Genomic DNA, 15,989 nt, shown 5'->3' with positions numbered 1-15,989 from the left:
CGAGTGCATAGAAAAGTGTTAATGCAGATTAAACAAAAATATTGCTCGGAGTCATACTGGATGTTCCCAAAATGTGTGTGTGTGTGTACTTGTTTTCCTAAGTGTTGCTTCCAGCCACACTTCCTCGTTTAGTTCCCAAGACGGCCAATAAACTTTCTTTCCCGACGTTCCTAAAAGTTTTCTTTCTTTAGCTTGCTTTCCGATTGTTAGCATGTTTCTCTGCAGGGTTTTCCGATCGTTTTCCTTCCAGCCCCAGGATCGTCCGTCCCTTCGCACGTTTCGTCTCTGGGGAAAGCAAAGAAAAACATACAAATGAATGTGAAGCGTTTGAGTTGGTTTCAGCGACATGGTCTCGCATTCCCGCCATGGCGCAAACGTCCAATGAAAGACACCAAGACATAGAAAAATGTAACCTTTACTTATTTACACATTGTACAGAGGTACTGAGTGACAAGTCTTATGTACAACACAACCAGTAGCTTAGAAACCCCTGAACTTATACACAAGTGAGAACAACAGCACACACGCGCGCATCATTGATGACCACACACACACACACACACACACGCGCACACACAACACCAGCATAGAATGTGTGCGTGCGTGTTTGGGTGTGTTGGCGTGTGTGCACGCGCCCTGGTCAAAAAATAAATGCAATAATAATTTTTTAGAAAAAATGAAAACCACCAGAAACACGAGCACAGTCATGCAAGTTGAACTTGAAATAATAATAAAAAAAAAAGTGTAAAAATCTCCAGTGATGGTACAACACACACGCACACAAAGTGGTGTGTGTGTGTGCGTGTGTGTTGTGTTATATGAGTGGGTCAAATGTTACGAGTGGGATGAAGGGAAGAACAGAACAGGAAAGTACGCACACACACAAACTTCATCCGTTGTCTTATATAAATGCTTGCTTGGTGTAAAACACACACACACGCACGTACACACGCACGTACACACGCACACGCGCACACACAGGAGGTGAAACAGCACAAACTGGTAGTGAAAGAGAAGCAGGTGGGCGGGCTCGGAACCGCGCGCTCCTCATTGATTCCCTTGCGCCCGACTACCACTGACATCGCAGCAGGAATCCAAATCAAAGAAATAAAATTAAAATAAATCATAAAAAAAAATAAAAAAAACGCTCACAGGAGAATCAAAAACATGCCCGTTTATCGTCATAACAAGCGAAAATTGTCAATTGAAATGAAGCATCGGCGCCGTCCCGATCCAAGCAAACCCAAAGAAAACAACCCAAAAATGTCTGTACATAAACGTCATCATATTGCAACCTGATATTGTGCATGTCACTCACGCGAGGCTATTTTGGGCGTGTGCAGCCACGACATGAGATCCTACACAACAAGGTGTGTGCGTGTGTGCGTGCGAGAAGGACAGCTCGAAAGAGGGGCAACATCGATCCGCTTTTGACATCGAAATCCTGGTTCGCGCCCTCAAAAAGTCCTCATTCAAGTTGCAAGGGTAAATTGTCAGCCGCTCCGGCCGGGTCCCGATTGAGGGCAACCTCTTTTGGGGGATGCAGTTGAAGGCAGATGACGCCATGAGAAGGTGGTCCGAATTGGAAGAAGGCTGCATTGGAAGGTTGATGACGTTATTTTGGCAATGAAGGGTTGCTCTTAAAACAAGATTCCTTCAAAAACATCCTCCGCAGGTTACAATTGAAGGTCGATGACATTATTTTGGCATTTAAAGGTTGCCCTTAATCTAAGATTCCTTCAAAAACAGCCTCCGAAGGTTACAATTGAAGGTTGATGACATTATTTTGGCAATTAAGGGTTGCTCTTAAAACAAGATTCCTTCAAAAACATCCTCCGGAGGTTACAATTGAAGGTTGATGACGTTATTTTGGCAATTAAGGGTTGCTCTTAAAACAAGATTCCTTCAAAAACATCCTCCGCAGGTTACAATTGAAGGTCGATGACATTATTTTGGCATTTAAAGGTTGCCCTTAATCTAAGATTCCTTCAAAAACAGCCTCCGAAGGTTACAATTGAAGGTTGATGACATTATTTTGGCAATTAAGGGTTGCTCTTAAAACAAGATTCCTTCAAAAACATCCTCCGGAGGTTACAATTGAAGGTTGATGACGTTATTTTGGCAATTAAGGGTTGCTCTTAAAACAAGATTCCTTCAAAAACATCCTCCGCAGGTTACAATTGAAGGTCGATGACGTTATTTTGGCAATTAAGGGTTGCTCTTAAAACAAGATTCCTTCAAAAACATCCTCCGGAGGGAGGTTACAATTGAAGGTTGATGATGTTATTTTGGCAATTAAGGGTTGCCCTTAAAATAAGATTCCTTCAAAAACATCCTCCGGAGGTTACAATTGAAGGTTGATGACCTTATTTTGGCAATTAAAGGTTGCCCTTAATCTAAGATTCCTTCAAAAACAGCCTCCGAAGGTTGCATTTGAAGGTTGATGCCATAACGTCTCACAAAGAGTTGATCCAAATCACAATTAATACCGTATGAATCCCTCAAAAGCCGCATTTGAAGGCCTGTGATGTTGTCACACCACGCAAACATTGTCTAATTGGAAGAATGCTGCATTTGAGCATCAGTTTGCTTTGCAGCAAAACGCGAAGGCTTCTCCAAGACATCCGCACGGAGGCTGCATGTGAAGGCGCACGACAACATAATGACATGCGCAGCCTTTGAAGGACACATTTAGAGGATGCTGTTGTATAAATGTTGTCCCGAATCTTGGGCTCCTGCGAACACATCCTCAGTACGCCACATTTTAAGAAGCATAACATTGCAACAGTGTAGCTGGAAGAAGGCTGCATTTGAAGACTGGACCCGAATTAAAGGCCTCTTCAAATACATCCTTAGACATTTGAAGGTCCGTGACACGAGAACACAACACAAGGGCTCGCCGAATTCAGATGCAACCTCTGAAGGACGTACTTGAAGGGAGGTGACCGAAAGTACACCTTTTATTATTTTTCTTCTACTTTAATTTTTTTTTTAACTTGACTTCAGTAAAAAATGTAGGCCGGACCTGCCTGAGACCCTCAATTGGGACACAGCGTGTGTGTGTGTGTGTGTGTGTGTGTGTGTGTGTGTAAACCTCCCACAAGATCCTGGTTTCCGACACAGTGTTGTTGTTTTTTTTGTTCCAGAATCCAGAATGTGTCGCATGTGTGCCTTCATCTTCCGGGACCTTCCGTCGAACGAAAACAAGATTTGGCAAAAGTTGCGACTTTTGAAAGCGCGGCTAATCTATAGCGCTGTCAGGCCTACGCACACTCGCACGTACGTGTAAAAAATGAAACCGCTAAAAAGGAATATGATCGTGGATTCGTTAGCTAACACTCGCCGAAAAAAAGAACACAAAAGAAAGAAAAGAAAAGAGAGAAAACATCAAATCCAGCCAATTGTGTGAGTATCAAAAAGTGTTTTTGGTTCGTGTTTGGTGGCAGGTTAGAAAATGTACAAAGTGCACAAAGGCTAGGCTAGCTCACTGCATCAACACGCACATAAACACACGCACACACACACACACACACACGCGCGCACACACAGACTGTGTGTGTGCACGCGCGTGTGTGCGCATATATGACCCTGCATACAGTACGTGTGTGTGAGTGTCGCGCAGGGCCGTTGAGGAAGCATGCAAGTGTGTGACCTGAAGGCTAAGGAGCTAAGAGAGGAAGGAAGCTAGGATGCTAAATGCTATATATAATATGTTGGTGTGTGTGCGTCCATCTTGGGTCCCCTCAGACCAAGCCTCATCCTGAGAGCATTTTTTTTTTCACCTCCCCGCAAAATTATTGATTTTGTTCGGAATGTTCGATTGGCTGACATCAACATTAGCAAACAGTCTTTCTCCGTGTGTGTGACTGCAGTGTGTGTGTGTGTGTGTGTGTGTGTGTGTGTGTGTGTGTGTGTGTGTGGAGGGGGGCCATCGGGATCCCGGAACACACAGCCACTTTGGAGTCCGTCTGTAGGTTCGATTGCTGTATAACAAGACCCAAAAAAGGGAGGGCCGGGGAGGTGGGTGTCTCCCCTTGGTCCCGGGAAGGGGCGGGGCATGGGGGTGTTCCGGAATTCCGTGTGTGCGAGCGAGTGACAGGAAGTGGCGAGTCTCACACGTCAGACTCGATGCTGGGCATGCGTCGGTACAGGCGGGGCCGGTTGCCGCCGGCACTGGACGCTCGCGGCGCCGTCACATAGCTCATGGGCTGGCCGGCGGCGGGCGGCACCATGTAGGCCACCACGGGAGTCTCCTGCTGGGGGTAGAAGACCTGCGGGTCCACGTGGTGATTGCTGTGGTGGCCTCCGTGGTTGCCCAGGGTGAGCGAGAGCGGCAGGCGCTGCTTGTAGAGTGGTCGGGTGGCGGTCTGGGCGACGGTATGAGCGTGGGCGGAGGACTCCCGTTGCGCCGTGCCGGGGGCCGATTGGAGGAAGGGGTTGTGCGAGGGCCGGTCGGGGAAGAGGCTCTTGGAACGGCGGGGCAGGGGCAGGGGGGCGTCCAAGCTGTGGTGGTGGGAGGGCGATGGCGAGGGCGGACTGCGGCCGCTGAAGGGGCGGTCAGAGCGCATGGTGAGCACGTTGGCGTAGGCGCCCTCATCCAGGGTCATCTCTCGGTCCCGATCGGGCAGGCTGAGGCCCCGCAGGTGGTTGACGCCATCCGGAAGCACGTTCTCGTATGAGTGCTGGCGACTCAGCTGCAAATGCTGCGCCACAGGCGAGGAGGCGGCGGTCAGGGCGGACGGCGAGCAGGGCGCCGGTTCAAAGTGGCTGACCAGGTCGTCGCCCTCGCCCACCATCCCCAGCTGGCTCTGGGGCAGGAAGTGGGCAAACATGTCGGCGGCGTGCGAGTAGTTCAGGTGGTCCTCGCTGATGTCGTACAGGTTGCCCAGGTGGGCGCAGGCGTCGCAGCGGGCCTGCGGGGGGCGCACCGTGTACAGACCCGAGTAGCCACTCAGCTTGGTCAGGCAGGAGCGGCAGTGGCCCGGACGCACGCCCTGGGAGCCAATGGACGAACCGGGGGCCTCGAAGGAGCTGCTGGACTTGTCCTTTGCACTGGCGGGAGAAGAAATACATTCATTCAGAACAGGAAGCGTGAACACCGTCGACATTTCTATCGAGAGGCCTCATTGAGTGGATCGTCACAGTCTTGACAGAAGGTACGAGTCACCAGAGAAAGTTGTAGTCCAGGAAAAGTCACAGGAAAAGCTACTTATTTCAAGAGAATGTTTTTGCCGCAAGAGAGGATAGAAGGCCTGAGAGAAGGTACGAGTCCTTAGTCCAGAGATAGTTTTGTGGCGTGGAGAAGGTTCACTTCCCGTAAGAAGGTCCTAGTATCTTAGTTAAGGTTTTTGTCCAGAGGCACAGTTGAAGTCCAAATGGAAGGTTTGAGTTTTTAACTTTTAATACGAGGATTAGAAATGTTTAGAAATATAGTTTGCAAATCACTGAGATGCTTCTGTTCCCAAGTGAAGGTCTCGTGAAGGGGAAGTCGAGTTCTGAGAGACGATTCTAGTCTTGGGATGGCACAGCAAGATGAATTCTCGCGGTATTTGTGAGTTCACAAACTCTGGAGAATACATCTTGTACCGCTCCCGCTGATACGTTTACAGACGATCTTTTTCCGATCGGACCAATCGGCCGTTGTTTAGGCAGGACAAAACTTGGGGGGGACAAACAAACCTAACAGAGGCAATTCATTATGTTCTCGCAGAATCACTCACCGTTTCCTTGTCGAATATGAACAGCGAAAGGAGTTTTGTGCATTTTTATCTGGTAAAGATGTTCTGTAGTAACTACTAGTACTATTACTAAGGCAAAGTTCTAGTCCGAGACAGAAGGTTTGAATTTTGAAAAAAGGTACTAACCCACAGATGGTTGGGGTTAAGTTGTAGTCAGGTGAAAAAGTATCCTACCAGTTTATCATTTTAAATCTGATATGTTTAGGATATAAGTCAACACTGAAACAAAGAGAAAAGGACCTAATGCTAGGACGGACGTACTAGAACCGAGAGCAGGTTCTTATCTGAAGAGAAGGTACGAGTTCCCAGAGAAGGTCTCAGTCCAGTAAAAGGTACAGTCTCAAGAGAAGGTGCTCATCCCGCAAGAAAGTCTTAGTCCAGAAAGAAAGTTCGAGTTGGAAGAGCTGGCTTTACATAACACGGTCACCGAGAGGTTAGAGCTTTAATATGAAAATTTCAACCGTTGATTTGTGAACAAAGAATCAAAGCGATTTTGATTTCCATTTTGAGTTATTTGCACCTGCTGTGCGTGTACGTGCTGTACTTCTTGTCCTTCATGGAGTGCAGGTCGGCCTCGGCGCTGTGGCTGTGGTGCAGCAAGGTGGCGCTCAACTGCAGGATCGGCGCGTTGCCCTTGTGCGGGTACGTGCTGTCGGGGGGGAACAGGTCGGGCGGGTACGGCTGCTCGTCGCTGCCCCCTTGGCTGTCGCGCTGGTACGGCGGCACCGACTGCAGGCTGGCCTGGTCCGAGTCGATGGAGTAGATCTTGGACCCGCCGCCGCCGCCCCCTCCGCCGCCGCCCCCTCCGCCGCCGCCCCCTCCGCCGCCGCCCCGCTTTCTCAACTGGTTAACGGACTTGAACCCGCCCCTGGCCGCCATGGAGTCCGAGTCTTTGTGTGACGCGGGGCGGCTGGAGCACTCCGAGATGTCCGAGTGGGGCGGGGGTGGCGGCTCTTCGGGGAGATAGCGTTGGCTCTTCATGGCCGGGGGCACGACTGCGGTTGCGGTGGGACTCGGGCTGCCGCCCGGCGCCGCCCCTGCAGGCTGCGTCTTCAGGGTCTCCACACTTTTCTTCCAAAGGGCACGGGGTTTGGATGGCGGTCCTCCGGGGCCTCCTGGGGGGCCGGGGCGGGTCTTGCCGTTGTCATTGGTGACGGAGAGCTGCGGCTTGTTGGTGGGGCTGGCCTGGTGGGCGGGCGCCTTTTGCGGGGCCGGGAAGGGTGCCGCGTTGTTCAGGAGGTTCTTGTGGCGCCCGGACAGAGACAGGAAGGCTTGCGGACCGCTGGCGTTGCTATAGAGACCGGGACCCTTCGGAGCGAGGCTGTGCAGCGAGTTACCTAGGAGACGAGGAGAGGTGGTGAGTGTGCGTACGTGTGCCCACGCCTAACCCTTTTTTTAAATCCTAACGCAGGATTGAAATCTCAATTTGAAACCTTGAAATAGGTTTGAAACTCAAATTTGAAATCCTCACACAGGCTTGAATCCCTACTTTGAAACCATATTCAAGCCTTAAAACCCTTCCAGAAATTGTAACTCAGTCTTAAAACTCATGTTAAACCCCAATGCAGGCTTAAAACCCTAATTCAGGCTTGAAGTCTCAATTTGAAACCGAGGATGAAACTCCTCTGAATTCTTAAACCTTCTTTTTTTTTTTTTAAGGAGAGCTCAGTATTGGTCATTCAATTTGACATCATCATTGCTCTCCTTTTTTTTTTAAAAAAAAACAAACAAACAAATCAATTAAAAAAATTTTAATAAATGTTTTTTTTTTTTTTATATATATACATATATATACATATACACACACATATATATATATATATATATATATATATATTCTTAAACCTTCTTTAAAACCCTTTAACAGTTGAAACCCTATCTAGAAACTCTAATTTGAACCCAGCAAAACAGGCCTGAAACCCGAATCTAGTCTTGAAAACTCATTTTGGACCCTGAGCCCAACTTTGGCCCCTCTATTGCGCAAGCCCCCCCTGCACCTTTTCCCGTCATGACGTCGAGGATGCTGGGCTGCAGCAGCACCGTGTTGCGTTTGGGCGACGACATGGCCATGGACTTGGCCGACTTGAGCAGGTGCAGCATGTTGGCCTGCGGGCTGAAGCCCAGCTCGGGCGTCTTCTTCTTCATGTCGATGTGAACGCCGTGGATGCAGCTCCAGATGCCCTTGGAGGACGCAAGGAGAGAGCGAGAGAGAGAGAGAGAGAGAGAGAGAGAGAGAGAGAGAGAGAGAGAGAGAGAGAGAGTCAAAAGGAGACCGAGTCAAGAAAACAGACCCGCCGGGGGAAGACAGACTTTTTGGGACTCTCTCAGGGCTTAATTGAGGCGATGATGTCAACGCGCGACGCCTTTGAGTGCAAGGAGATGTTCCTCCTCCAGACACTTAACCTCCACACAGACACGCACGCACACACGCACACACGCACACACATGCCCCGCTCTTTGTAAAACACTTGATGTGTGAAGTGCTGCTCGTCTGGAATAAAAGCTCTCTGCTACACACGCACGCACACGCACGCGCGCACGCACAAACACGACATTTAATGAACATTACATTCTAGGCGTGGTCATTCAACTTATCCATTTCTTTAGGAAAAAAAGGAGAAAAAAGTGGTATATACCCTACTTTGAAATCCTTATTTGAAGCCAGATACTTTGAAACCATGACCCGGTTTTAACACTGACTTGAAACCTTACTTTGAAACCACGACCCGGTCTTAACACTTTAGTTTGACAACCCAATTTGAAATTCTGAATCTTGTTTGAAAACCCTAAACCAGAAGCAAATGTTTGAAACCTTAATCTTGTCTTGAAACCACAACATGGGCTTGAAACACTAATTCAAAACATGAACTCTTGTTTGAAACCCAAGTGTGGGTTAATAATACTGTCATTGAAAGCCCAATTTTAAACCTTAACCCTGGCTTGAAAACTTAACCTGAAACCTTAACCATGTCTTGAAGCCCTAATTTGGAACCCTAATCTTTGTTTGAAACCCTAACCCAGGCTTAAAATGCGAATTTGAACCTACAAGTCTTAAATTCAACTTGAAACCCTAACCAAGGTTAGAAATCCTTATTTGAAAGCTTAACTTTTATTTGTAACCCAGGCTTGAAACCATAATTTGAAGCCCTAACGTTTGTTTTTTAAACCTTCACACTGGCTTGATACCATAACTTGAAACCCTAACATTTGTTTGAAACCCTAACCACAGCTCAAAACCCAAATTTGAAACCCAACTTCAAAACCCCAACCGTGACATGAAAACGTAATTTCAAGGTCAACTTGAAACCTGACTTTAAAACCTTAACCCAGGCTAGAAATCTCAAATTAAAACATTAAACCTTGTTTGATACGCTAACACTTGCACCTAACCGAAACTAAAACCCCACTTTGGAATCCTAACCCAGTTCAACTTGAAATCCTACTTGCAAAATGTAACCCAGTCTCGAAAACCCCAATTTGACACCTTAACCCTGGCTTGAAGTTCTCAAGCAGTAAAGCCGACCTCTCGGGCCTTGCGTCATCGCAACTCACCCTGCTGATGGTGAAGAGCAGGCCGGGGCGTCCCGAGCAGACGCCGGTGAAGCAGTAGCGCAGCCGCCAGTAGAAGAGATGCTCGGAGATGAAGGTGAGGATGGACAGACCCATGGCCGTGGCCAGCATGTAGAAGACGCCCGCCATGTTGTCCACGTCCAGCTGGCTGGACATGACCTCGTTCTTCTCGTTGTGGCAGATGCCCGTCAGCCACTGCGCCTCCAGCTCCTCCATTTCGCCTGGGGAGGTGAAAAAGAGCAATTGAGCCCGGGGGAAAGGGGGGGGGGAGGTCAATCCAAAGGGAGAGGGTGAAAAAAGAAATGAGGGGGGTAGTGAAAAAGAAAAGTTGAAAAATGGAATTGAAGGTTGGCAAAGAGAAAATGAGTTGAAAAAGAGGAATAGATGGGAAGCAGAGACAAGAAGGGATGAAATAGGCAACGTAGAAGGGAGAGAAGAAGGAGGAATTGATGGAGGTAAAATGAGAAAAGAAGAGGATGTGAAAAATAAGTTGGTTAAAAGGAGAAGGGGAGGTTGTGAAAATGAATTACGAAAGGTAAAAACGATTTGAAAAAGGCAATAGAGGGCACGCAAAGAGAAGAAGGCAGGCCTTGAACAAGAAGGGGGTGAAGAAGAAGAAGGGAGGAGGTGAAAATTAGCCGAGGAGCAGACGTGACAAATGAATTGACGAGAAAAAAGGAAAGTTGAAAAGCAAACAGAAGCGACGTAAAGAGAAGGACGTGAAAATGAATTTTAGGAGGTGAAGAGATTGAAAAATGAAATAGAAGGAAGCAAAGAGAAGGAGGGAGGAGGTGCAAAATGATTTGAGGGAGGTCGGGAAGGAATTTTGGGAGGCAAAATGGAGAAGGGCTCTTAAGAGAGGAAATGAAAATAGAAATTTGACATAAAAAGGACCAGGAGGGGAAAATTCATTTGAAGAAGTAAAAAAAAAAGAGCAGAGGGGAGGAGAAAAGGTAATTGAGGTAAACGGTGGAGCGGGAGGCATGAAATAAATGCGATGAAAAAGAATTGAGGGAGGCAAAAAGAGTGAACTACAAAAAGAAGGAGAGCGGAAGAGATGAAAAATGAGGTGAAAAGTAAAAAAGGAGGCGCGAAAGGGGAATTGAAGGGCGAGGGGCATTAGGTTCAAAAGTAGAGGTCAGGAGGTCAAATGAAGCCAGGGAGATAAAAAAGGAGATGGGAGGCATTAAATAAAAAGTGGAATTGAGGGAGGTATGAAGCAGGCGAGGGGAGGAGGCGCATAAATAGATACGGAATGGAACGTCAGTGGGAGGAGGCAAAGGAATTGATAGTGATGGATTGATCACCAATGATCAGCACGATGTGTGTGCGTGGGCGTGCGTGCGTGTGTGCGTGCGTGCGTGTGTGCGTGCGGTGCGGTCAGGAAGCACTTTAGCCGTCTTGATTTGTGTCTGGTCGGCCTCCCGAAGGGCTGCCGCACACGCACGCACACACACACACACACACACACACACACACACACACACACACACACACACACACACACACACACACACGCACACACGCACACACACACACACACACACACACGCGCACACACGCGGGTTGAGAGGCAGTAATGATGATGAAGCGGCGCGTTTGAGGCCGGCGGGGCGGAGGCTGAGGGGCTAACGCTAATGCTAACGCACCGTCGCCGATGATGCCGAGGATTGCGAGGTCCACCAGCCTCTTCCAGTACGAACCCTTCTGCAGCGCAATGCCGTAGCCCGTGGTGGCGAAGATGTAGCCGCTGCCGATGGTCACCAGCTTGCAGCCGTCGTCTCGGCCCGCCATGTAGTTGAGCACCGCCGCGTCGTAGATGAACGCGTCCAGCTTGCTGCCAAGGACAGCCAAAAACGGCAATCAGCATAGGCGTCGTCAAAGACACCCTCAAAGACGTCAAACTCGGGAAACCACATCAGATCAATTAAAAACAATTAGACACCACATTAAAATACTGTCAAAGACACACCGGACCGGCGTCAAAGACACCACATAGGAAAACGGTATAAAAAAGCAAGATACACCATCAAATACAAACTTCATGAACACCACATCAAAAACACCAAAAACCTTCAGACACCACAACACGACAACGTCATTAAAAACCCATCAGATACACCGTCAAAAACATCAGGAGGCAAACCAAAACGTCATCAAAGATGCGGTAAATGACGAGACCAGCAGGTGGAAGACGTTGCGTACAAAACTTCAAAGACACCAAATAACAACAACATCAAAGACACCACTTTAGATACACCATCAAAAACCTCCCGCCAAAGACACCATATCAGAACAGCATCAAAGATACCAAATCAAATACACAAACAAGGACGCCACATCAAACCTATTACAGACACCAAAATCACCAAAGAGGGCAAAACTGACATTTGATCAAAATCACATTGCAAATGGCTAAAAAAATCACCCGAACAAAATCCAAAACCAGAGCGATCAAATGGTAATGTGTGAGCCAATGACATTCAAGCAAGTCAAGTGAGGTCAAATCTAATTGGAGGAAAGCAAAAAATGCAAAGAAATGAGGCGGCGCAAGAAGATGAATGACGAGGACGCTCCAGTTCCTCGCCAACAATCGCACCTTTTGTGAATCCTTTTGTTCTCGGCTTGTCGTCATTATTCTGAGACGACAGCTTCAATTCAAAGCCGCTGTGTGCGCGCGCGCGTGTGTGCGCGTGTGTGCGTGTGCGTGCGTGACATAAGGAGCCCCCTGTGCGGGCCTGATACCGACCACCTCAGCATAAACACAGCTTTGATGTATGGCTGCTAAAAGTGACACACAAGAACAATCTCTGGTGCTACATGCGGTTCCACGCAGAACCTGGACTTGGAAATGGGTCAATTTGACCCGGAACTGCGGAAGAGCTTTTGCATTTCACTTGCACCAAGTTCAGTAGAACGGTTCCACAAGGGACCAAGTCCAAGTTCTGATCCAGCACCTACACCCTACTTTTCTAGATTTTTAACTCTTTGACTGCCAAAAACGTTAAATAACGTTTAGTAAAATCCTATGGAGGAGTGCCAAAGACGTTAAAAAACGTTTTTTTCAAAACAGAGGTGAAACTAACCATTTTCTATTGTTGATTACTGAAAAACGGAAGAAGGTAGAAACAAACTTTTTTTTTCTGATGAAAGATGAGAGTCCAATCTTTCATTTGGTAGTATGTGTGTTTCCATAGTCCAAACACATAATTTTCTGTGGACCTTGAAAGATCAGTCAAAATGCTTAAATCGGCTGGCACCCACGGCATCCCTTTTCTGAAAACGCTTGGCAGTCAAAGAGTTAAAAATACATCACGGTGGGTCAATATGACCCGGAACTGTAGAACAGCTCTTCAAGACATGTCAAAGCTGGCGCGGGACTACTTTTATTTTTACAGGCAGTTGAGCAGCACAACAAAAGCCCAATTAAGCAGTCCCAAGTCCTGCTGCAAGACCTACAATCTTATCCTCCAGTTACTCTGACGGTTCTGAAACTCGAAAACGGCTCAGTTTGACCCGAGCTGACAGAACAGCTTGAACTTTCCCCTCGTTGCCGTGACGCGTCCCGCTTACCCAGTTTTGAGGCTGACCAGGGCGTCCTGCACTCCAGTCTGGTGGTACTTGGTCATGTACTGATGCATGTCCGGGTAGTTTTTGCGGATGTTGCGCTCCGTGCTGCCGTTGGGGACGGTGCCGAAACGGAAGGGCGGCGAATACGAGTAGGGACTCTGAAACTGGACGAGGACAGGCGGGACAAGAACAACGAGGTGAGGAGGAGACTGCGGGCCCAGTTTACTGACACGCACGCACAGTTTCTGTAATGTGTGTGCGTGCCGAGCGGCAGTGAAAGTGACAACCAGCAAACGGGTCCCCCGAGGGACCCGTGTGGCCACAGGGTTGGCATCCATGACAACAGCCTTCAGATGAAACGTGTCATAGTGGCTCAATATCATGAACGACACATTTACATTGTTTGTTTGTTAAATCCCACTAAATAGAATAAAGGTAACAATTTGAATTATTTTCCCCATGTAAAAAATATTTAGAAAAACTCAAGAATTAAATAGAAATAAAAGAAAAATGTACAACAATTTCTGAAAAACTTAATTTATTCCCTCAAAAACAAAAGTTTTAACAAAAAGAAAGTTTACATTCATATATATATATATATTTTTTAACAAAATAAAAAACACTATATTTTTTATCTACTTTTGAAAGTTTTTTTCACAAAGTAAAACAAATGCAAAATTTCCATTTAATATATATTGATGAAATATTTTTCACAAAGTAAAATAAATGTATAAACCAAAAAAAAGAAGCGGTTGGGGAAGCCCACCGTCCGACCTCGACGCCCGCCCCCCCCTTCCCTACCTTCTTGTCAGAGAGTCCGGTGACCTGGTCCACAAACTCCTCCTGGATCATGAAGGCAGCCAAGTTGGCGGTGTACGAGGCCAAGAAGATGACGGCGAAGAAAGCCCACACGGACACGATGAACTTGCTGGTGGTGCCTTTGGGGTTCTGCACGGGCACCGAGTTGTTGAACACCAGGCCCCACAGCAGCCAGATGGCCTTGCCGATGGTGAAGGACGGACCGTGGGGGTCTTGGGGGGGGGGGCAAACACACAACTATTGGAAACCAAGAAACCTTGTGGTGCATTCAAGCATGCATGATTGTATATTAACGATAATCACTTGATATTGTAGAAACACTGAAAAAGTTTTGTCATCCATTTGACCTGTGAGCTTTTTGCAATCGAAATAACCAAACGGCACATTTGAACAACACTCCCGAATTTCCCAACAGTTGGAGAGAAGCAGTGTGAGCTCGGAGTGTATTTCCAAACGCTTAAGAAACGGGGATTTCCCCAAAATGTGACTTTTTTGTTTTTTTCGTTTTCATTGTGCATTTTTTGTGTGTAACTGGTGCAATTTATACTCTGGATTGGAAGTAAAAAAATTACGGTAAATGCATTAAAATTCTTAGATAAAATGATAAAAAAAGAGTTTTGAATATATGAAGTGTGAAAATAATTACAACATTTTTAATAATGCAAAAAATAATACAGTATAACGCAATTCAAAATAAATTACTTTAAAATTGCCAAATTATTTACAATTGGTACAATTCTTTAAAATAAAATGACTAAAATCATTATAATGCATTACAATTACAAAAATGTTACAGTGGCTAAAATGATTAAAATCAAAATTCAAAAGACTAAATTAAAATTATTCAACTATGTGTGACTTCTAAAATACAATTAAAACAATCAGAATAATAGTGTGAAAATATAAAAAAAAATATTTAAAATAAATGAATTCAAATCCCTTTTCAATATATTAAAAAGTAATCACAAATGTTTGCAATGACTAAAAGAATAAAAAATGAAGAAAGTTATTGAAATATTTACAATCACCAGGATTATTACAATTCTAAAAAAATACATAATAAAAAAATCATAAAAATATTACAAAAATTCTAACAATTCTTCATTCAAAATGCTTTAAAACTATTTAAAATAAATGGATTCAAATGTCTTTTCAATATATTAAAAAGTAATCACAATTGTTGCAATGATTAAAAGATTTAAAAATATTGAAACTTATTGAAATATTACAATTCTAGAAATTTACATCATTAAAAAAAATATTACTAAAATTCTAACAATAAACCCCCCAATTCTTGATTCAAAACGCTTACCTACTGCTTCCCTCCCGGGTTTGAAAACGAGGCAAAACTTTTCCCAACAAAGAGGGAAAGCGTCATTCCGAACGAAATGAGGCTAAAAATAGAAACGTCTAATTGACTGCGGGCTCGTGCGGACGCTTTGGGAGTGTATTAGCAACACACACTTGACAAAAAAGTCAGCGTAATAATAGCGCCGCTGCTGCGCCTCCGGGGGGCCGAGGAAGGAAAGATGCTTGGAGGCCTCTGCCGTGTGTGTGTGTGTGTGTGTGTGCAGCGTGCGCGTTTATGTTTTTGTTTGCGCGTGTGTGTACCTTTGCCTTGGGCCAAGTTGCGGTTGAAGCCCAGCGGAGAGACAAACTCGAAAAGGAAGACGGCGATGGCCGTGACGATGAGCAGCATCACAAACATCATCACCCAAACAGACGCGCTGAAGGGCTCTGAGGCAGGGGAGGAGGAAGAGGAGGAAGATGAGGAGGAGGAGGAGGAGGAAGAGGAGGCCGAGGAGAAACAAGGAGAAAGAGGAAGTGAAAGAGGAGAGTTAGTCACAGCGGTTTGGAAGAATTTGCATATTTCTTATTACTCCAGTGGAGGAAGAAGAGGAAGAGGAGGAGAGGGGGCTCAAACCCACACTGAAGCTGAACCCAGACAATGTGTGTGTGTGTGCATGTGTGAGAGTGTATATTTGTTAAGTATGTGACTGATTGGGTTAGCCAACCCAGAGAGATTGTGCGCTGAGGTGAACGCCAAAGGTACTGAACCATCACTGATACCCTGGTGTGCGCACACACACACACAAAGAAGTATCTCAGTCAAAAATTTGTTTGTATCTGTTTCCCTTTTGCAGTAATTAGCGTTAGAATATAGCTAAGTTTAATCATTATTCACAAATCTGTTTAAAACTGTGGGGGAAACAGCTTTTTTGCAACATGGCCCTGGTTGATCTCTTACACTCTGCTACCACTTGTTGGCCATTTTTGTAATAACTACCATTG

At 46.1% G+C, this 15,989-nt stretch overlaps 1 protein-coding gene across 2 annotated transcripts in view; it reads right to left on the bottom strand.

Moving 5' to 3' along the window:
* Positions 1 to 399: 399 nt before the first annotated feature.
* Positions 400 to 15,989, bottom strand: part of grin2ab (glutamate receptor, ionotropic, N-methyl D-aspartate 2A, b) — a 128,807-nt gene continuing 113,217 nt past the window's right edge. For both annotated transcript variants that reach the window (XM_077570396.1, XM_077570395.1), the window contains 8 exons: positions 15,309 to 15,434; positions 13,680 to 13,909; positions 12,882 to 13,042; positions 10,958 to 11,145; positions 9,291 to 9,529; positions 7,736 to 7,919; positions 6,259 to 7,075; positions 400 to 5,052 (listed from right to left, as the gene is read on the bottom strand). In XM_077570396.1, the coding sequence (XP_077426522.1) occupies positions 4,113 to 5,052; positions 6,259 to 7,075; positions 7,736 to 7,919; positions 9,291 to 9,529; positions 10,958 to 11,145; positions 12,882 to 13,042; positions 13,680 to 13,909; positions 15,309 to 15,434 (2,885 nt within the window). In that variant the 3' untranslated portion in view covers positions 400 to 4,112. The remainder of the gene's footprint in view (positions 5,053 to 6,258; positions 7,076 to 7,735; positions 7,920 to 9,290; positions 9,530 to 10,957; positions 11,146 to 12,881; positions 13,043 to 13,679; positions 13,910 to 15,308; positions 15,435 to 15,989) is intronic.

The sequence above is a fragment of the Vanacampus margaritifer genome, chromosome 7 (genome assembly GCF_051991255.1).
Source record: "Vanacampus margaritifer isolate UIUO_Vmar chromosome 7, RoL_Vmar_1.0, whole genome shotgun sequence".
Lineage (NCBI taxonomy): Eukaryota > Metazoa > Chordata > Actinopteri > Syngnathiformes > Syngnathidae > Vanacampus > Vanacampus margaritifer.
The sequence above is the reverse complement of the archived record's forward strand: the minus strand, read 5'-3'. Positions and strand labels throughout refer to the sequence as shown.